This window comes from Paroedura picta, chromosome 13 (assembly GCF_049243985.1).
Source record: "Paroedura picta isolate Pp20150507F chromosome 13, Ppicta_v3.0, whole genome shotgun sequence".
Lineage (NCBI taxonomy): Eukaryota > Metazoa > Chordata > Lepidosauria > Squamata > Gekkonidae > Paroedura > Paroedura picta.
In genome coordinates, this window is record NC_135381.1 from 11,117,208 (window position 1) to 11,137,092 (window position 19,885).

General features: G+C 41.4%; 1 protein-coding gene across 2 annotated transcripts in view; it reads left to right on the forward strand.

Annotated features, from left to right (window-relative positions):
• Positions 1 to 19,885, forward strand: part of MED13L (mediator complex subunit 13L) — a 163,188-nt gene that overhangs the window by 89,399 nt on the left and 53,904 nt on the right. For both annotated transcript variants that reach the window (XM_077308793.1, XM_077308792.1), the window contains exons 5-7: positions 15,695 to 15,840; positions 16,945 to 17,139; positions 17,492 to 17,680. In XM_077308793.1, the coding sequence (XP_077164908.1) occupies positions 15,695 to 15,840; positions 16,945 to 17,139; positions 17,492 to 17,680 (530 nt within the window). The remainder of the gene's footprint in view (positions 1 to 15,694; positions 15,841 to 16,944; positions 17,140 to 17,491; positions 17,681 to 19,885) is intronic.

The window sequence follows — 19,885 nt, forward strand, 5'->3', positions numbered from 1 at the left end:
CTGGTATGTTCAAATCACTGAGAGCCAGATCGGCCTCAGAGATATAGCTGGGTTTGGGTTACGTCAGCTGAAGCCCTTGCCTACCACAGTGAGGTGCTTGTTGGATTCTAAACCTGGTATAACATCTCATGGTAGAATTTTGTACTCTTATAACAGCGCTCATTTGTTCAAACTTATCTGCTGAAAGAAGACAATGCCATGTATCAAGGAAGGAACATAAGGCAGCAGATGCAAGAAGGAAGCTCTTAACTCTGTCCACTGTTTGTACATGTTCCAAAACAAGGACTTGGAATTTTTTCCTGGGCCAGTCGTCCTCCCCCCCCCCCCCCAACATACTCATTTCAATCCACAGCACTTCCTGAAGTCACCTTGTGTTGTGCTTTAAACTTCCAAGAGAGTGGGCTGGACTCGCCGGCCGCGCGCTGCCCCGCTAGCGCCCGCTGTATTGGAAGTACAACGGACTTGATTACTAGTTTCAAGATAATATGGCTCACACCAAGAAAGTAATTTTGGATACAAAAATCTCTCACCTTCTTCTCTCATCCATCATATTATTCAGTTTTTCTCCATTGCTTTATATAAGTTACTTCCTGGAGCTTACTTTTGAGTAGTCTCTTGGAAACTTAAAAACTGGTCGGGTCCAGGAGGGCTCTGTGCATATAAAATTAGAAAATATCCTAATACCTGATAGTTGTGTTGAGTTTTTTTTTTCTCTTTATCAGTTTCTATAACCAAGTCTGTTTGCCAAAGTTAGTGTTTAGTGAATTTTGTCAGTTTTGGGTGAAATGCCCAAACACTTCTCTAAGTGTTCCAGTGAATGCCTGGAGATATGTGTACTAAAGGTTCTGGATTTTCTTTAATGTTGCAGACCGCTTTGCAGAGGCATTCCTAACTCACGCTTACTGACACAGCAGCGAATAAGTAAGATTTTGTTGTCAAAGCGCTTTGAGTGCGTGTTGAACACCTGTTGAGCTTTTGACTAGTATTTTTTTTTCTTGTTTCATGGAAGGTCCAAATGATGTCAAGATACAGCAGTGGAAACAGTCACATGGAAAAGCCTATGAACCTGGGTTAGAAATGCCTTGCAAGTCCTTGGCAAGGAGCTGACTATCTTTTTAAAATGTAAATTTCCATATTAGGAGGCATTTGCTAGACGGACTGTTTCAGTGGTGCCTCCTCACATTTTTTTTTTTTTTTTACCCCTTCTGTTAGCCAGAATTAACAACCCGAGGTCACAGTTCATGCAGATCTGTCTGTGCAGGAAATGTGGCTACTCTGTAGTAATTAATACAGTGCCAGCTGTTGAAGACTAATTGCCAGCTCTGATTAGATGTCACATTGCATTCAGCTAAAATGGCTTATGATTCCCACCAGCAAATGGGGAATTTCCACCATAAAAGTTAATGCCATCAAATTGACCTCAAACTCCAACTATTTTGTCTCCGCCTGTGGTTGAGATTTCACTGCACAGCTAATATTCACAGAGTTGTTTGATCTGGCAGAGCTCCTGAGTCAGCAGCACATGCCACTCTGTGCCAAGATGCTGAACGCTCTGTCAAGGGCTGAGCCTTTTCGGGATTTACTCAAGGAATTCAGGCACCTACAGAACAGCAGGATTCAATCATTGTTGTCATTCACGTGCAATTAAAATAAAGTAATTAAATTATATTCTTATAGATTTGCTTTAAATGGCCCTAGTCTCAAAGATAATATGATAAGAAAGTGAACAGGTCAGGAGGTTCATCTTGTAATCTTCCTTATAAATTGGTTTTCCGACAATATAAAAACATTCCTTTATACGTAATGCTAAATTTGTGTCGTACTGCAACGTTTTGGTGCTCCATCTGTTGTGTTAAAGCATGTTGTCTCTATTCCAAGAATCAGTCTCTTTAAGAAATTAGATTGAGCTCTGAATCGATACAAAAGCTATGGTTGATAATGTTTAGAACATAGTTATTGTAATAGCTTTATCTAGGGGTGCCAGTAAAGCTTTTGTGTTACTTTTTCTAATAAGGAACATTTCAGAAGACTATCCACAGTTGTGAGTTTTGGCAAAGAATTCCAGTGGCATCATAAGGACTCTGCCTCAGTCTAGGCTTTCTTCCAAACTATGTCTCATATAAAGCAGAGTTTAGAATTCAGATAATAGTTTGGGTTTCCGAATTTACAGGCAAATAATTGTTTAGAGCTTACTTGTCTGCTTTAATTTTCTATTTGATCAGCATTTCAGTCTGAAGTTAATTGACTCTGGAAGCAGAGGAGCAGCAGTAAGTCAGATGCCACATCAACATAGGCAAAAACTATGGTTTGCAGCTCAATTTCAAACCATGGTTTCTGATTCTGGTTTCATGGCTGGCAATTAACTATGGCTTAATAATACAGAGATTGCACCAAACCAGTCAAGCTTCCATGTGTTTTGGATCTGATGTCTGAATTGTTGCTTAGTCGTTTTTGTGAAATGATGGATTGTGCGAACAGAAAAGGGTTGTGCTACAATATTCAGAGAAATAGGGCATAAAATATTTGAATGGGTGGCAGTTGCCTGGTTTCAGCCATTGAGACCTTGTAGGGTGTCTGGTAATCTTAAGGTAATTTTAAATGATGATGATGATAATAATAATAAACAATTATTGAGGAACTTATATAATTTATGAGAATTTGTTGCCTTCCATGAATGGTTTTGTGTATGTGTGTGTGTGTGTGTACGTTCTCTCCCCTCCCCTCCATTTGTTCAGAGCCTGTTTTATCCTTTGGCTGAACTGCTCAAAAGCTGTAAAATTCAGTGGCGTTAGTGTAATGTGTTTTCAGAGCTGAATTTTTGAAATAAAAATAAATGTTCTAGTGAATAAAATGTTTAAATGCCAGGTTTATTTGTAGATGAATTTATTCTTAAATGTCAGAACTGAGCTTGTATAGTACAGCTTCTCCAGCTGTTATTTTTTTTGCACAATGTAGATAACTAGGGGAAATATTTCAAAATCCTGAAAGTCAGCATCATGTGGTTTAGGCACTTGAGATTTTCAGCTCTGTAAATAACCTTTAGTGCTATTCGAAAGGCAAAATGCTGTAGGGAGTAGAAAAATAATGTGTTTTTACTAGTAATGTATTTCAATTCCTTGCAGTTAGAGTAGTGACCTGTTATAAAAAGAAACCATCAGCAGTGCTAACTATTCTCTCATTCACATTCACACGCAAGGGCTTTTTAACACAGAGGACATAGTGAAGCTACTGAAAATCACAAGGAGGTTGAAAGCAGAATAATGAAGTGGCACATAATGCTGAAACCTTGGAACCCTGAAGAACAGGTCCCTTTGCTCTGGCTAAGTCTATTAACATTAAAGTTAAGTCTTTGCTGTTCTGAATCTTCTCTTTTTCCGTATTCTGGCCAGCAAGCAAAACCATTGCCTATTCTGAGGCCCTGCAGGTTGTCTCCTTTATCACTGAACAGGTGCCTAAAGTACTTGTTCTCCCCCAGCACAGTGTGAATGTTAATAGGCGACTTAAAAAAAAACTCCTCTCTTTAAGTAGACATAGCTATCATATCACTATTGTGTACAAAGCCCAGTCAAAAGTTCCAGTTGCCCCAAAGCAGATAACAGCAGTTCCCTAAATGGAACACTTTGCAAGGTGAATGTAGAATTTGCATCTTGGGGCGGTGCTCAAGGCTAAACTTATGTTGCCTTGACAGGTAGTCAGGAAGTTACAAAGCAAAGTTTTCATTCCTGCTTTCATTCGGCAAAGGCAAGAGAAGCCAATTCATATTCTGATAGATTAGCCATAGTTTAGGTTCTAAGAAGCAGCAGTATTCCGTGACGGTAGCCACAACCTTCTAGCATCTAGTTGGTCATTTCCCTTCAAAATAGCAGGTGAGAAGTCTCATATATGATATAGAAAATCCCCGATCTTTTTGTAAGACATAAGAACTCAGATGAACTCAGATGGTCAGATGAGAATGAAGATATTGGTGTTCTTTAGGAAGGGAGAGGTACATGAAATCTCAAGGTTAATGATGGCAGAATAAGTAGATGCTATTGAGCATGAGCAAGCTATCTGGAAGCTTTAGGAATACTCTGTCTGCATCTTAATATCTTGCAGTGGGTAAGCTTGGCACAGGGTAAGAAGATGCACGTATCATTCATTTTATTTCCCTTTGCTTGGACGTTTTAGTTAGTGGCTCAGCTGTATTCCTTTTCTTTCTGTAGCCAATGAATATTAGAGAATACAGTCTCTGTACCCAAATGTAAAAGCTTAACTTGGCTTACCAAGATAAAAATAAAAGACAGAGTGATGCTTACCTGGGTTTGAATTACTCTGACAAGTGATATTTCTTAGGTTTTCCCCTACATCCATAGTGATTTGGACTGGCAGTCTGATTCTTGATAAGCTGCTAGACAAGTACGCCTGTTCCCAAACTGCTGGCAGTGAAATGGAGTCCTGTATATTTGTGCGGCGATAAAGCCGTAAATACGTGCAGAGATACAGTTGTAAATATGACCCTCCCCACTGAGGTCTAGAAACTTGACACTAGGGCTGGTTGAGCGAATCCCCGTGGTAGAATGAGGTGACTGCAGGGCTCATTTTTCCACACTCTCCTGAAATGTTTAGGGAGGAGAGTTCATGTCAGCACTCACATCCTGTTGCAGAATCAGTCAAAGAGACTTGTGCTGCATTTGCCAAAGCCCATCACTAAACTGACAGTGGACCACCTGCTGCCCTCTACCAGATCCTCCAGCAGGAACTGTGCCTTTGTATGATCCTTTGAGTTCAGTGATGGAAGAAAGGCAGGATAATCAATCAATCAAACTGTATTATAGTCGTTCAGACCAAGTTATATGAAGTCAGTGCATAAAAGACCAAAAGAATATGGTCATTTAATGTAATACAATTGCAGGATAATAATATGGAGTGTCCAATTCTGCGGTCCTCTGCTTATATTATCTTCTGGAATGTGTGGTACTTGGCTGCCTGCAGTTGCTGGATGGGCTCAGGTTACATTAAAAAAAAATTCCAATGCTGACATGTATGTAGTATTACTAGGATGTTGTCTTCTGATTGGTGAGCCCACCGTTTTGGAAACGCTCTGGCCAAATACCGCATATACTGGCATATAAGCCAACCCGCATATAAGCCGAGGCACGTTATTTTACCACAAAATCTGGGCAAATTTATTGACTCTCATATAAGCCGAGGGTGAGAAATGCAGCAGTTACTGGTAAATTTAGTAAATTGAGGCAACAGTAGGTTAAATGTTTTTGAATATTTATTTCAAAGAAAAACAGTAAAACTAGCTCTGTCAGTGCAAAAGAGGGCCAGCAAACCAGAGCAGAAGTTAGCAACCTACTACAACAAGTACAACAGCTACCAAACTGGAAGAATGAACTACTCTAACTACAACTGCAGCCCCCCCCCCCCCAAGAACAAAACACTGAACTAAAGAACTGTAAAACTCAACACTGAAAGAAAGAACAGTAAAAATCAATCTTTAAAAGAAACACAACTCCAAGAAGAAAAGGCAAACAATGCTGCCCCTCAAATAAAACAAGAAAGAAACACTAGGAGAAACAGTAAATCCCAAAGCACCCCCAAAACCCACATCACCCCACCCCACAGAAACCAAAATAATAGTTTGGAAGAAGTGAAGGCAAAAGGAAAAAAAATGATCAGAGTCCGTCAGTCAAACCGTTGCTGTCCTACAAGCAGCCAGAGCAAGCCAGCTTCAGCTTGCAGGAGGTTTGCAAAGCAATGTAACGATTGGCTGGCTGGGAGGAGGCGGTTATTTCATATACCCGCGTATATGTACCGCGTATATACCTGCGTATAAGCCGAGGAGGACTTTTTCATTGTGAATAATGTGCTGAAAAACTCGGCTTATACACGAGTATATACGGTAAGCTTAAACAGTGTATACAGGCGGTACAGGGCAGACCTCAGATCAAAGAGTGAGTACAGTATTTGACAATATTGAAATGGGCTTTTGTGAATCAGTTTGCAAGAAATGTGAACATGGATCAGAATGCTGTCTGCCAAGATGTAGGCAGTTGTGAGGCATTCCCTGTGCCTGATTCTGCCTTTGCATCGCCTTGTCAGCCGATGACAGCCCTCTTAGGAGCACAGGCTGCTCTATGATCCCTTTCAGCTTTGCTTGTGAATGGGAATGGTAAGAGAGGGTTAGAGATAAAATCAGTGAGAAGCGAATATCAAGAGTCAAGCAAATTAGTTCTAGCAACTTAGTTCTGGCAAGAAAGCGTACGAAGTGTCAAGATAATGGGTTCATAACATTATCTAAACACTTTCTATGTTATCTAAACACTTTCTGCATTGTGAATCTGTTATCGCAACACTCTTGATGCTACTGAAAGAAACAGGCTAATTAATATTCATAGAGGGTAAGCAAATCTTTCAGCTTCTGATAGTTCTTATGCAGTAGCAGAGTCATTGGTAGGCCTCAGAGCAATTTAGGTCTAGATCTCTAGTTGGTTGGTCAAGGTTTTCAAATGAGCCCTACCCCAGTCAAAAGTGGATTGCATCAGTAGCCCTCCACATTTTCCAAAGCAGAGAATAGTTTATTTTGGTTTTAAGTGGTTAAGTGGTTAAGAGTGATGAACTCTTTTCAGGAATCCAAGTAATTTGGGGGGTTCAATAGACCCGAACTGAAAAATACAGGTTAAAAAAATTGTATGTCCCCATTACCCCTACCTACTGTTTTCTTCTAATGGGATAAGAAAAGGATATTTATGTGGGTTTCAATTAAAGGTGGGCTTGGGTTAAAAAAATCACTAGGGCCCCATGATGTACCCCATATGCAATTAACATAAGAATGAACATATAACCTTACATTAGCTCTGGGTTTTAAATATCTTGACTTCATTTATGAAAACCTGTTCTAATACCAAAGAGAACTTAAAGTGTGAGGTTTTATTTTGCACAGTGTCCAAACTTTAAAGTAGAGACAAGGTGGATTCTAATGCAGTTGATAGCATAGGTAAAAAGAAACAATTTATAATTTCCATGTATGATTATGCCAAAGGATTGTTATAAAATAAAAGAACAGGTTGTAAATGGAGGATGATCTTTAAAAAAAAATCATTGGGCTCCTTAATTGGTTGAGATTAAAAGGTAGTTTGAGGATGTTGAGGCAACAAGTAAAGTTTGTCCTCTAATAGAGAACTAGATAGAAAGAATAGATGTTCAAGCTCTGTGCAGAACAACCTGTTCTTCCTACAACATTTCTAGCAGCTCTTCCTTAACATTTATGCAGTTTGTGGCTTAGAACATACTCTGGCTGTGATCCAACAAATTACTTAACTGCCAGTGGAAATACAGTTGTTCTTCCATGTGTATTGAGTGAAGAATGTGCTGAAACACTGTGTCGGATTGTACAGAGAAAATTCCTTCCCTTCAGAATTGACCCCAAATTCAGCTTCAGTTATTCAGTGTCATGAAAAGCAATATGCACTATGAAAGCAGCATGCACTCATTTCCCAGCTGCAATTTGAATAGGCATATATAATATAGTATTGATTTGCACTGCACTGGTAACTAGCATCAGGCCCATTTTGTATGGCAGACCAAGTACGGTATCTACCAGCATTAAACTGATGATGAGGATGATGATGATGATTGTGATTTGTGAAAAGCCCAATCTTTGAATAAATCTTTGTTGGTCTTAAAGGTGCTAAAAGGCTGAGACTTGTGTTCTCATATGCTACCAGAGCCTATCTAGAACATTTCCTGTGTATGTTTGGAGAGCTTATTTATTTTATTTATTTGATTTCTATACCGCTCTTCCATATGGCTCAGGGCGATTTACATACGACAACATGGGGGATACATGGAACTAATTAATATATAACATAAACAGATACAACAACAACAATAATCTAAATAACACAATTTCAGTGATCTTAAACAACAATATAACAGGAGCAGGAACTTAGCTAAGGCCCTTAGAGAGGTCAGACTGGTTTAGACCATGGAGGGGATGTCTGACGGGGACCTGTGGTTGGTCTTAGGAAAATGCCTGGTGGAGGAGCTCCCTTTTGCAGGCCCTATGGAATTGTGGGAGTTCAGGCAGGGCCCTGATCTCTTCAGGGAGCTTGTTCCACCGGGTGGGGGCCAGGACAGAAAAAGCTCTGGCCCTCGTTGAGGACCGATGTGCTTCTTTGGGGCCAGGGATCCGCAACCAGTTGGAGGTGGTGGAGCATAAAGCTCTTTGAGGGGCATAGGCAGAGAGACGGTCTCTTAGGTACACTGGCCCAGACCGCCTGTTGCCTGTTCGCTATATATTTTTCTATATACTTTTCTGGTTTCTATATATTTTTCTGGTTTACCACAGTAGACACTGTTGAATTGTGAACCCATGGATTTCCTTACTCCTTGCTGATTGTCAGAGATGTTGGGTACATTTATTACTTCATGCTAAGACTCAGGGTACAGGGGAAACTGGGCTTGGTGCCACACTGGAATGCCAAAAGCACCTAGCCTCCTGGCTCCTGATTCAGATTAGCTCCACGTTTTCAGGTCTTCAGCACTACTGCTTTGAATAAACATCTGGCAGGTTGTACTTAAATCAGGAAGGGGAACTTGCTGACCCAGAAAAAGGGGGAAGGCTCCTAGAGGGAAACCAGACTTTTTGCAACATTAGAAGTCAGAGGCTGGATATTAATTTTTTTTCCTTTCACCTTCTGTATGAGACTGAACTCAATACTTCCTCCATAGTACCACTAGAAGGCTTATCTTAAGACAAGTAGGGAGCAGGGCTGTTGTCGACTCCCTGGTTTGTCTGGTGAAGAATCAAATCTCCTAATTTATCATCTCTGCATTAGCTCCTCCTCTATATGTCATAGTTTTTTCTGATTTCCATGCTGCCCCCTTTAATTAAAAAAAATAACATTATTTATATAGAATTATCTCACCTGCACACATACCCGTGCTTATTTTCCAGGTTATTGCATACATCCAATCAAGTAGGTACAAGTCTACAAATGTTCATGGCACCAGTGGCATCATAGACAAGAGGTTCACCTGTGATGAGTATTAAAACAGTTTTTTGCTAGACTCACCTGTTCACCTTGTTCTTTCTACTGTATGTACAGGTGCCCAGGTGAACTGAAGTATCTCCCCCCTACCCACACTAGTGTTTCATTCTAGTTTTGAATTAGTTAGTACGTCTGCATGGTAAGTAGGAACTTGGCATGAGGCTCCTAAACCAAGTGAGCGCACCACTAAGCTATCACTAGTTTATTGGATAATGGAGAAAATCTCTGAATGCTGCCATGGGAGGACAACGTGGAGAAGATATAGATTGCTTTTAGCAGTATGCTGCTTTGGTACAAGGACAGACTATGATAGGAGACATTTCTCAGGCAGCAGAATCTGTTTTCCTTAAGCTGAGGTAAAAATAGGTCCCTGAGAGGAGTTCTAAGACCTACCGGCTATAACAGAATTGAAGGGTACTGTTTTAATCGGTTTTCAACTAACGATTGTGTTAAATGTCATTTATTATATAATGATGTTCGCCTCCCCGAGCTGGCTTTCTGGGAGGGACGGTCATATAAATCTATAAATAAATAACTAAAATAAATAGAAGGAAGAATCACTAGAGGTCTTCAAGTAGCGGCCGGATAGATATTTATCATGGATGCTTTAAGTTGATCCAGCATTAAGCAGGGGGTTGGACTACATGGCTTGTATGGCCCCTTCCATTCTGTGTTCCTGTTGGGTCTCCTGATACTAGAAATATCTTTAACAGTGGGAAACATCAAAGTTTTTTTTTTAAACCCTCACTGTTATAATAACACCTTTCTTCTTGAACCCAACTTAGTGTAGCCTTGGTGCAAAACACAGAACGTTTATTTTATTCTCTCCTGGTTGTAGGACTCCATCCCAGATGGGTGACTCCTACTATTGTTGCTAGGGAGGCAGAACTAAAAAAAGTACTTCCTCTTCCTGTCTCGTTGGTAGAACCACCCATCTTCTCCAGTTTTTCTCCTACCTCGCAGGGAGTACAGTGGTGTGAGCTTTTGCTCTTCACCCTTTTGCTGGATTTATCTTTGTACCTAACCTTTCTCTAACTCTTTTTCCTCCCTTCCCTCCCCTTCCTTAATTTTGAAGGAATGGTTAATAGAGTCTATAAAATTTTCTTAAGAGTTAATATTTTGAGTTTATAAAATTGTTTTAACAGTTAATGGTTAATATAGTATATAATAATATAGTTGTGGAAGATGACAGGGCCTATGAAACAGATAGCATCTTTCCGACCTAAGCAGCTATAGATAACTACAGCATAACAAAACATCTTTCCATGTTTTGCTTGGAAAGCAACCTAAGCAGATATATCTAAATCTGTGACTTGTTACGCTTGTCAACCAGAAGACTGTCAGAACTATTGTAATTTTAGAAGGAAGGGTCGGATTCCAGTTCTGGGAGCAATGCTCAAACATCTCCAGTTGAGCTCCCATTAATAAAGACATCAGCTCCTTAAAATGTTTGGCTAAAGGAGGAATTTGAAGTCTCTTATTCATCAGAGATCAGTTTACGAACATGCACGTGGCCAGCGGTTAGGACAACAAGACAAAGCTTTAGTGTGTTCTGCCTGTGCAGAATCTCTTCTTTTTCAAGTGTGGTTTTCTGCATCCCGCCCATGATCTCTTTCAGAGGGAGCGAACAAGTTGTGCTTGTTTCTTGAAAGAAGCACGGCATTCTATACCAACACAACACTTAAAAAAAAATAAAATGTAGATAATGATAGCTAAGTAAATGTGGTTTGTAGAGAATGCAAAAAAAAAAAAAAAAAAAAAAAAGATCAGAAGGAGAGATCAGGGAGTCCCCAAGCCTTGATCTGAATTGTTTTGGGGTTTTGAAAGCAGTGCTTTAAAAAAGTGTTGGAGTCTCTTGCCAGAGGGATGACTTAATGTACCTTCCACTTCATTCTCTTACTGCAAGGGAGCCCTCTGGAGGAAGACCAAAGGAGCTTTTTACTGCTCATATATAAATCGTTCATCAAAGGCATTAAACGTCGAAACCAACCACAACTTGATTGAAGAAATGTTCACTCAAAGACGCCGGAGGCTGAAAACCTGAGTTTGTTTTACCTTCGCTTCAGTTCTTGGTCAGAGTGCCTCCTTTTTGAAGTGGCTTTGAGTACTCCTACAGTTGCCTCTTCATTCTTGCATGTGTGGACACTAATTAATATGCTGTGGATCTCATACCCAGTTTGGATTTGCTTTGCTTATTGTGTGAATGCAGGTGGAGGCTGCAGGTGGATGCAGGTTGTGTGTGTGAATTGTGTGAATGCAGGTGGAGGGCAACCCTAAATAGACATACCTGATAATATTGCTTGGCCTCTTCTAGCATGCAGGGGATGTAACATTGAATTTTAGGATGGCTTTGGATGATAGACTAGACCAGAGGTAGTCAAACTGCGGCCCTCCAGATGTCCATGGACTACAGTTCCCATGAGCCCCTGCCAGCGAATGCTGGCAGGGGCTCCTGGGAATTGTAGTCCTTGGACATCTGGAGGGCCGCAGTTTGACTACCCCTGGACTAGACAATGAAAGGATATGCTACTTTTCTGTCTTCTGTTTTCTATGACTGCATTTCGAAATGTCTGAAAGGGGTACTCACAGCCAGTGCAGCGTAGTAGCAGAGACTAAGGTATGAGTAGTCTTCAGTTGGCTCTCCGCCATATATTTAATCAGTAGTCTTATGCAAGCCATTTTCCTCCCTCAGGCAAGCAGAGCTTTCACAATCAATACTATAGGAAGCTGGTGGGACCAGGAGACTATCTGGGTGTACTTATAAATTATGTTATTTCGTTTACAGTGATATTCACTTTAGAAAATTTGACTGTCTTTTGACCAGCCAGGCAATTCTATGCTGAATTGTCAGCGTAAGCCTGCATAGGATTGTGCCGTGTGTGTTGTTCAGCAACAGTTTATGAATGTAAGGGACATTTCCTTTGTTCCAGAAAGATTAATATTAGAGATAAAAGATGTATAAATTAATTTCTATATCTCTAGGTAACAAATATTCACATCAATATCAAGCACTGTACATTTTGCATAGTGCTGACTCATAGTATTCTTACTCATGAGTGGACAAGCTGACAAGGAAGGACTTTTGTCTCCCATTTCACAGTTGCCTTTCTTCACAGGCTGATCTGAAGGGGGAGGAAGGTGTGTGCGTGCGTGGGGGGGTTCCTTTCAGGTGGATCTTTGCAGCCCTCATTGTGAAGACCCTACCCCAGTGGGTTCACCTAAAAGCCTTTCATACAACGTTTTCCAACCTTTCTTTGGAAGTGAATTGGCTTGTGCTGAAGACTGTCAGCCTGCCAGTTCCCCCTCTTAACCTGGCAAATTCACTCACAAAGGGAGCTGGTTCTGCTCTTGAGGAAATAGTTTTTTAGCTTTCCCTTTGATACTACAGACTGTAGCCCTTCTCCTTCACAGTGGATCTGTCGGAGGCTATTAATACTTCAATTTCGCTTTCCTCTATCACTTTATAGTCAAACTAGCAGAAAAGTCCGTTGTACAAAAAATACAACAGGCTCTATCCTCCCCTCCGAAGCAGGCAGCTCTGCCGAGGCCTGGTGAGGCCGCAGCGGGGCTGCTTGAGGCAGTGGTGAGCTCTGGTGGAGGTTCCCTACCTCCCTCCCCACCACCCAGGCAGCTCCACTGAAGCCTGGTGAGGCTGCAGCAGGGCTGCTCATGGTGGGTGCCACCTTACCTGACTGCTGTCTCCTTGTGCAGCTGGAAGGCAGAGAGGGAGGCAGTTGGGGATGGAGTGTCCTGTACCTCTGGGGGTTAAGTACCCTCCCTGACTCAGTCAGGGAGGTGGAGGCACATGCACAAACACACGCACATATAAACTCCCACCCTTTCATGAACCTCTCGACCTCCTTTTCCAGCAGCATTCAGGCTGGGAATGGCAGCGAGTGTGCCAGAGTGTTCCTTGCCCTGTTTGTTGGGGGTAAGTGTGAGTAGGGCCAGCCCAATCAGGATTGGCCTGTAACGTTTCAGGGACTGGAAGCAGAAGCGGGACCAGCTCCGCCTAGGAGGGCTCTGGGCAAATATTTATACAGCGAAGTGTAATGTTAAGTTTAGTGTTTTTTTTAAAAGACAGTGACTGAAAATATAGCCAAGCATATAAAGAGCAGTAAGAGAGGAGTCATTTGTGGGAGCGGAAACCTTCACACAAGTGATGATGATGAAAAGGCAGTAATAGTGGAAAACAAAGCCATGGTGTAGATGTCGGAATAGACCGGAAGCCAGTGTATAGATTTAAGGAGCGGTGTTGCATGGTCAGAAAAATGAGAGGCGAATGATTTGCTGATGGAGGGCTGGATAAAGGAGAGTGGCTAAGGTGTGTTAGTAGGCCACGTGAAAATGAAAAGAGGTAGGTATATAGTAGTCAAAATAAGAGATGATCAGGATGTGAGCTGAAGTTTTCCCTGAGGCAGGGCAGAAGAAGATCTGTATCTTTATAGTGTTGTGAAGGGTTAACTGAAATGATTTGGCAACGGTTCTGAGACACTGCAGTAAAAATAAAGTTAATAATGGTTTCAGTGCATTTATAAATTATTAGTCTGCTCAGATAATATTTTTAGTAAATCTTTTTTCCTTTATTGCTAATCTTCAGAAACAACTTTTAATTCATAGTAAATGAAAAATAGATTAGCTCAATTACTGCAGAGATTGGAAGTGAGGGTTACTAAATTATCCCACTTGTTTGTATTCTTTCATTCAAGTGTTCTCATGTGTTGACCTGAATAGCATGTTGCTGTTAGGGCTGGCTTTATTCCAAAGGTAGCAACTAGGATGAAACACATGGCCCTTGTAATTCTGCCAAAATCATCTAAGCTAACACTCATACTTGAGAGAATATCACTCAGAAGCAGTTCATTCTTTGGACTGAGTAGTGTCTCACTCTCCCGCTGGCTCAAAATGTTAGGCTGAGAGGAGAGCTGCTGTTTTACAATTCCTGAGAATAGAGTGCTTTTCCTTCTGGGTTTGCATATAAGTGAAATAGTCCTGCCTCATGGGTAACAGTGAATTGCAATAGAATTTCCTTTGGTCAGGCTGCAGAGTTAAAGACAGCTAGGAACTTGCAGAAACAATAGTTCCCTGGTTCTTAAATATCTGGGGTCAGGTGAGGAAGATAGAAAATAATACAGGGACCATTCCTTCGCTTTTGGATACCGTTTGGATACTATGACACAGTTTATTCATTTGCCACTGTTTTACCTTTTATACCTATCTGTACTCTTATGATTCTTGTTCCATTTTGTCTGAGGAAGCATGCCTGCACACAAAAGCTCACACCTTGAATACATCTTTGTTGGGCGCTATTGGACTCAATTTTGGGGCCATTTCCGCACATGGTTTAAAATAGCGTAATGCCAGCTGAGTGGCATAATGCTACATATAATCGCACCTCCCGGCCCCTCCTCACCTTTTTTGCTGTCTCGCTCTTCTCTGCCACCATTTCGTGCTTCTCCCTCCCTGCTGGGAATGGAGAAAGAGAGCAATGCAATTTATACATGACTCTCTTCCGCCTGTCAACCAAGCCAGGCAGCCAATCCCCTTTCTCTATTCTTTAGCGATGCCCACTAATTTTTTTTAAATCAATAGTTCTCCGTTGAAACTCCTATGCATCTGATCATACATGCATAGTTCTTCTTTATTGCCACTGCTTATGGAATCACAAGTCTTGCTTCTTGTAAAAATAAATCTCGTTCCTGATAAGGGGAGGGGAAGCTTAGAGAGGCATGCTTTGTGCTACAATTTTGGGGGATTTTTTTTCCTTTGCCTGCACAATTGAACTCCTATTTATTGCTTGAGGCAGTTCACTTAAAAAAAAAAAACTCCCTTCTCTGGGAAAAGGGAGAGAGAGGCGGGTGTGAGGATGGGACATTGGAGGCAGAGATAGCGCTTCTTCACCTCCATACATTTTTTTTGCTGGTTGCTCTCCGGTAGGTAGCGCTACATATGTTGGTGAATCCACTTTTGGGATTCACCAACTAGCGCTTTAAAATGGAGGATGTAGCCGGCTGTTTACTGCTCAGATGCTGCATGTTGGCAACGTCATGTGGTGGGGCTGAAATATAATGACAATGAAAGGTAAGTATCTCGCTATTTTTAGAGGGGGCGGAAATCCCCTTGTTGTTCACCTTCCCGAGTTCTTTAATACTACAACTAAATAATAGTGGGAACAGTTGACTTAATAGGACAACATGTATGTTCCCTATTTGGCAACTTTCTTAGGTACTCGTGATTATATGAGATTACAAAAATGGAGTGTTGACTCAGAAGAACGGCTTATTGTTGCAGGATCTTCGATATACAACAGCTTTACCACACCTGATCTCTGAACTTGGAATAGTGTGTAATAGTGAACATTTGCAATCCTTTCCCTAATTGACTCTCTGGTTTTTCATAAGGAGATTTTGCTTAGCTTGTTTAGTTGAGTAGAGAAAAGGACAGATGTGTTTTTATCATTTTGATTGCATATAGGCGGAGATGGTGGCAAATTCTACTTAAGAGAGACTTTTAGTAGAAGATAAAAGCACAGAAATCTACTGGATTTAATGACGACGTTTACTTGTCCTGTGGCTTCAAAACGCATAGGATCCCAACACTGCCATCTGAGGCATTGATACCGTAATAAACAGGTTTTTCTCTTCTTTTTCCTTCAGTGAACATTTATCCTGCGCCTTCACATTCTTCCTTCATGGGGAAAGCAATGTGTGTACAAGTGTGGAGATTGCCCAACACCAGCCAATCTATCATGTCAGTGAGGAGTATCTCCACATGGCTCAGTCCTCCCCTACACCATTCCAAGGTTAGTGTGTGTGCTTCCAATGTGGTATTCTCTGGGGCATTCCTGATTTTAAAAACTGGGAAAAAAATCAAGGTTTGGTGACCCTTCCCAGCCCAGTGAATTTGTTGAAATGGGAATAAGCCTCATTGGGCATAGAGCAGGCCTGTCCACAGTAGGGAAACCCTGGACATTCTCTGGCTTTCCAGACTTTCAGTCTCTACCTCTGCTAGTTGCTTAGTATTTATCAGCCTTGGAAGATAATTCTCCATGGTAGCCAAATATTCCTCCCAGTCTAGATGGATAAACCTCTCTTGTAAAATAATACAGGACTTAGCAGCTCTCTGGTGTAGTGTTGGGATTTGAACCTTGTTCTTTTTGAGAGGGGGAGCATCCGAACAATTGACAGCAAAAGAATTATTTCACACCAATAAATATGAATCATAAAATTGAGGAGGCTTTGTGGGTGTTTAACTGAAACGGCATTTCAAGAGAAAGGATTGGAAATGCTTTAAGATGACTGAAGGCTGTAAAAGTTTGGTTGTTGTGGAGGTGAACAAAGCAAGAAATGAGAAATGTTTCCAGTTAATATACATTTAGTATAATTTGCATGTTAGTAGTGTGCCAGGCTTTAGCTGGAGGGCACATCACGCTTACTTTGTAATATTTGTACTCCAGTGTTATTCCTCCAAAGACTTGAAACCCACACCTCTCCTATCTAAAATGAATCAGTCGAGTTTTAAGAAAAGATATTTGGGTGGGCTGGCAGATTGATTATACATAATTAATTTGCACTGCTTAATATTTGCCATCACATTTCCAGTGTGCCATGGCATCAAGCTGCCCAGACTACCTCAGAGGCCATGAGGGTTCATTGGTTGAGGAATCAACTTTAAATTGAACTGTGACAGTGTTAAACAATTTTCTTGAATAAAAACACATTTCTTGATTCACATTCTGAATTGGGGAAAATGTACTGTGAAATATTTCTTGCATCTTTCAGTGGCCGATGAATAGGGAAGGATCTGTTCATTAGAACAAAATTTTGACTTAATGAGAAAGAAGTTTGAATGACAGCTGAGGGACTGTTGGAACCTGCACACTGAACAGTCTGTTTTGTTTTATCAGTGCTGATAAGCCCTTATGGTTTAAGCGGTACTTTGACGGGCCAAGCGTACAAGATGTCTGATCCAGCAACCCGTAAGCTAATTGAGGAATGGCAATATTTTTACCCAATGGTGCTGAAGAAGAAAGAGAGCTTGAAAGAGGAAGAAGAACTCGGATACGATGACGATTTTCCTGTGGCTGTCGAAGTCATAGTTGGTGAGAGTCAATATTTTGCTTGAAGAATTTCTCCTTCCCACTCCAGTTAAAATTAATAAATCAACAGCAGCAGCTTATGGGATCTGATTACTAGGGAGTTCCAAGCTACTAACTCACTTTACAATCTGACATTTTCTTTCTCACAGGTTACCATAACCTCAAGTTATTTGTTTGTGCTCTGGATTAGTTATATAAAAAATGACACATCAGATATTGATCACTATTTTTTCTCTGTTAAATATATTTTAAAAGCTGGTATATTGAAGCAGGTGATGTTGCTTTGTTGCTAAATGAAAAGTGTGTTTAGATACCAAACTTAACTGTTGTCCTTTCTTTCCCCTTTGTTTAACAGGTGGTGTACGAATGGTCTATCCTTCAGCTTTTGTTCTTGTCTCTCATAATGACATTCCCGTGTCTCAGAGCACTTCTACGCCAGGAGGCCATAGCAGTGTGGCACAACAGGGAGCGGGGAACACGAAAGATCCCAGCGGTTGTGGAATGTTACTCACACCACCCACTTCACCAGAGCAGACTGTAATCGGTAAGCAGGAGACCACCTGTCTCAAAAAGGGTTTCTTAGACCCATGTTTTGTTAACAGCTAATTACTTACCACTGGCTGATAACGCTTTGTATATTGCTTACTTGACCTCTAACTTTATGGTCACCGGATTGTTTGAATGACAGATAGTATGGTCCAAGATTGAAGTAGGGGTTGCAAGCCTAAAATGGCAAGGCAAGCAAGGGGAAAACAAGGGTTTAAATGGCCCACCACTTCACACACACACACACACACACACACACACACAGTTTTGTATGAATTTAGTGATGAACCATGTTTTAACACACAGGTGCAATATTATTACATATGGTCATCCCAGGTTAAAATAACTATAAACTCTTGATATGCAGTGACTTGGCCAGATTATTAATTAATCTGTACAAACTTAGTTCCAGGTTTCAGGAAGTAAGAGATTCAACTGGAGCTGAAACACGCAATGAAACTTCAGTCAAGCATGCAAGCAACAAGCCATTGTAGCCTTTCGCTTCCCTTCTCTCCACTTAGGAGGGGAGGAAAGCAGAAGGTTAAAAAAGATTGCAGCTGTGAGAGCCCAACTGTGGCTCCGTATTAAGCTGTCATGGCTGCGATCCTTTTAAGTCTTCCAAATGAAGAAAATGGGCTTCGGTGGCTCAGTGCTTGACAGCCCAGCGTGCTGGACTCTCTGTTTCCTTCTCCCCCCTCAGCTGGGGGAGGGGAAAACAAGGGTTTAAATGGCTCACTGCTTGACAGTCCAATAGTGGGGCAGCCACCCTGGTGTTGGCCTGTCATAGCTGTGATCATTTTAAGCTCTTGTCTTCCTTCTTGCTGCTTGAACAGGCGTCTTGCTGTTGTACTGCCACGGCTGCAGTCCGCGTTGTACTGCCACGGCTGCAGTCCTTGCGTTCTCCCCCTCCCAAGCATGGAGAAGGGAAATGGAGGAGTTAAATGGATTACTGCTGTGACTGCCTAACAGTGGGGTGGTATACACTGTTAGGCTGAAATGGCTGTGAGACATTTCTGTGGTCTGCTTCACTTCCCTCCGCTTGGAAAAGGGGGAGTGAAATTGACCGTTTATATGGCTCTGAGCCATTTAAACCTAGCAGCTGATGGGTGGACCACCCTGTGCTGCTCTTAAGATTGAGTGGTGAGAACCCCTGAACTGGACAGAAGTCTGGGAAATGTTCAGGGGGTACAAACCGGGCCAAATTCATTATGAATGTTGGCTCATGGACTGGTTCATGCCTGTACCTATTAATCATTATTCTTCTATCTGAAGGAACACTACAGCTATATGGGGAGGCCTGAGGAATGAAAAAAACGTGGGCAATTAATATGTAATAAGGAAGCACGAAACATAAATGACACGTGGAAAGCCATTAGAGATAATCAAAGGATTTTCTGGGAACATTAAGTTGCTCAACTTTTGTTGATGCTGCAGTCGGTTCCATGATTGGTTTGTTCTTTTTGTAAATGTCATTTCCTAATATTTCAGCTGTGAAATTTGGGGGAAAGGAGCAGAATTCGCATAGCAATCTGTAGTGTAGTGCTCCAGAAAAATACATCATCCCGTAACATTGGAAGTTAGAAAGAGCTTCCATCAGTTAAAGGTAAAGGTATCCCCTGTGCAAGCACCGAGTCATGTCTGACCCTTGGGGTGACGCCCTCCAGCGTTTTCATGGCAGACTCAATACAGGGTGGTTTGCCAGTGCCTTTCCCAGTCATTACCGTTTACCCCCCAGCAAGCTGGGTACTCATTTTACCGACCTCGGAAGGATGGAAGGCTGAGTCAACCTTGAGCCGGCTGCTGGGATTGAACTCCCAGCCTCATGGGCAAAGTTTTCAGACTGCTGCCTTACCACTCTGCGCCACAAGAGGCTCATCAGTTAGCAACATGCTAAAGAGATTGCCTTACTGTGCTGCCGGTGCCCTATTTTAGAGGTCTGCTCCAGCTGTGTTTCTTTGTTTCAAAGAATGTGGCTCAAATATGCCTTTAGGAAGAAATATTCCGTTTGCCCCATCCATACATTCAACATACAGTTGCGAGAATTTGAATAAGTTATTTATTTCTATATATATATGTGATAAAGTCAACAGATTCTTTGCGTATCTCATACCTCCCAGTAATGATTTGGATACCATGAAATGTAACAGCAACTCTTAAAGAACTATTGGAAAGAGGGGAACTGTCCAAGTAGGTTGTTGCTAAA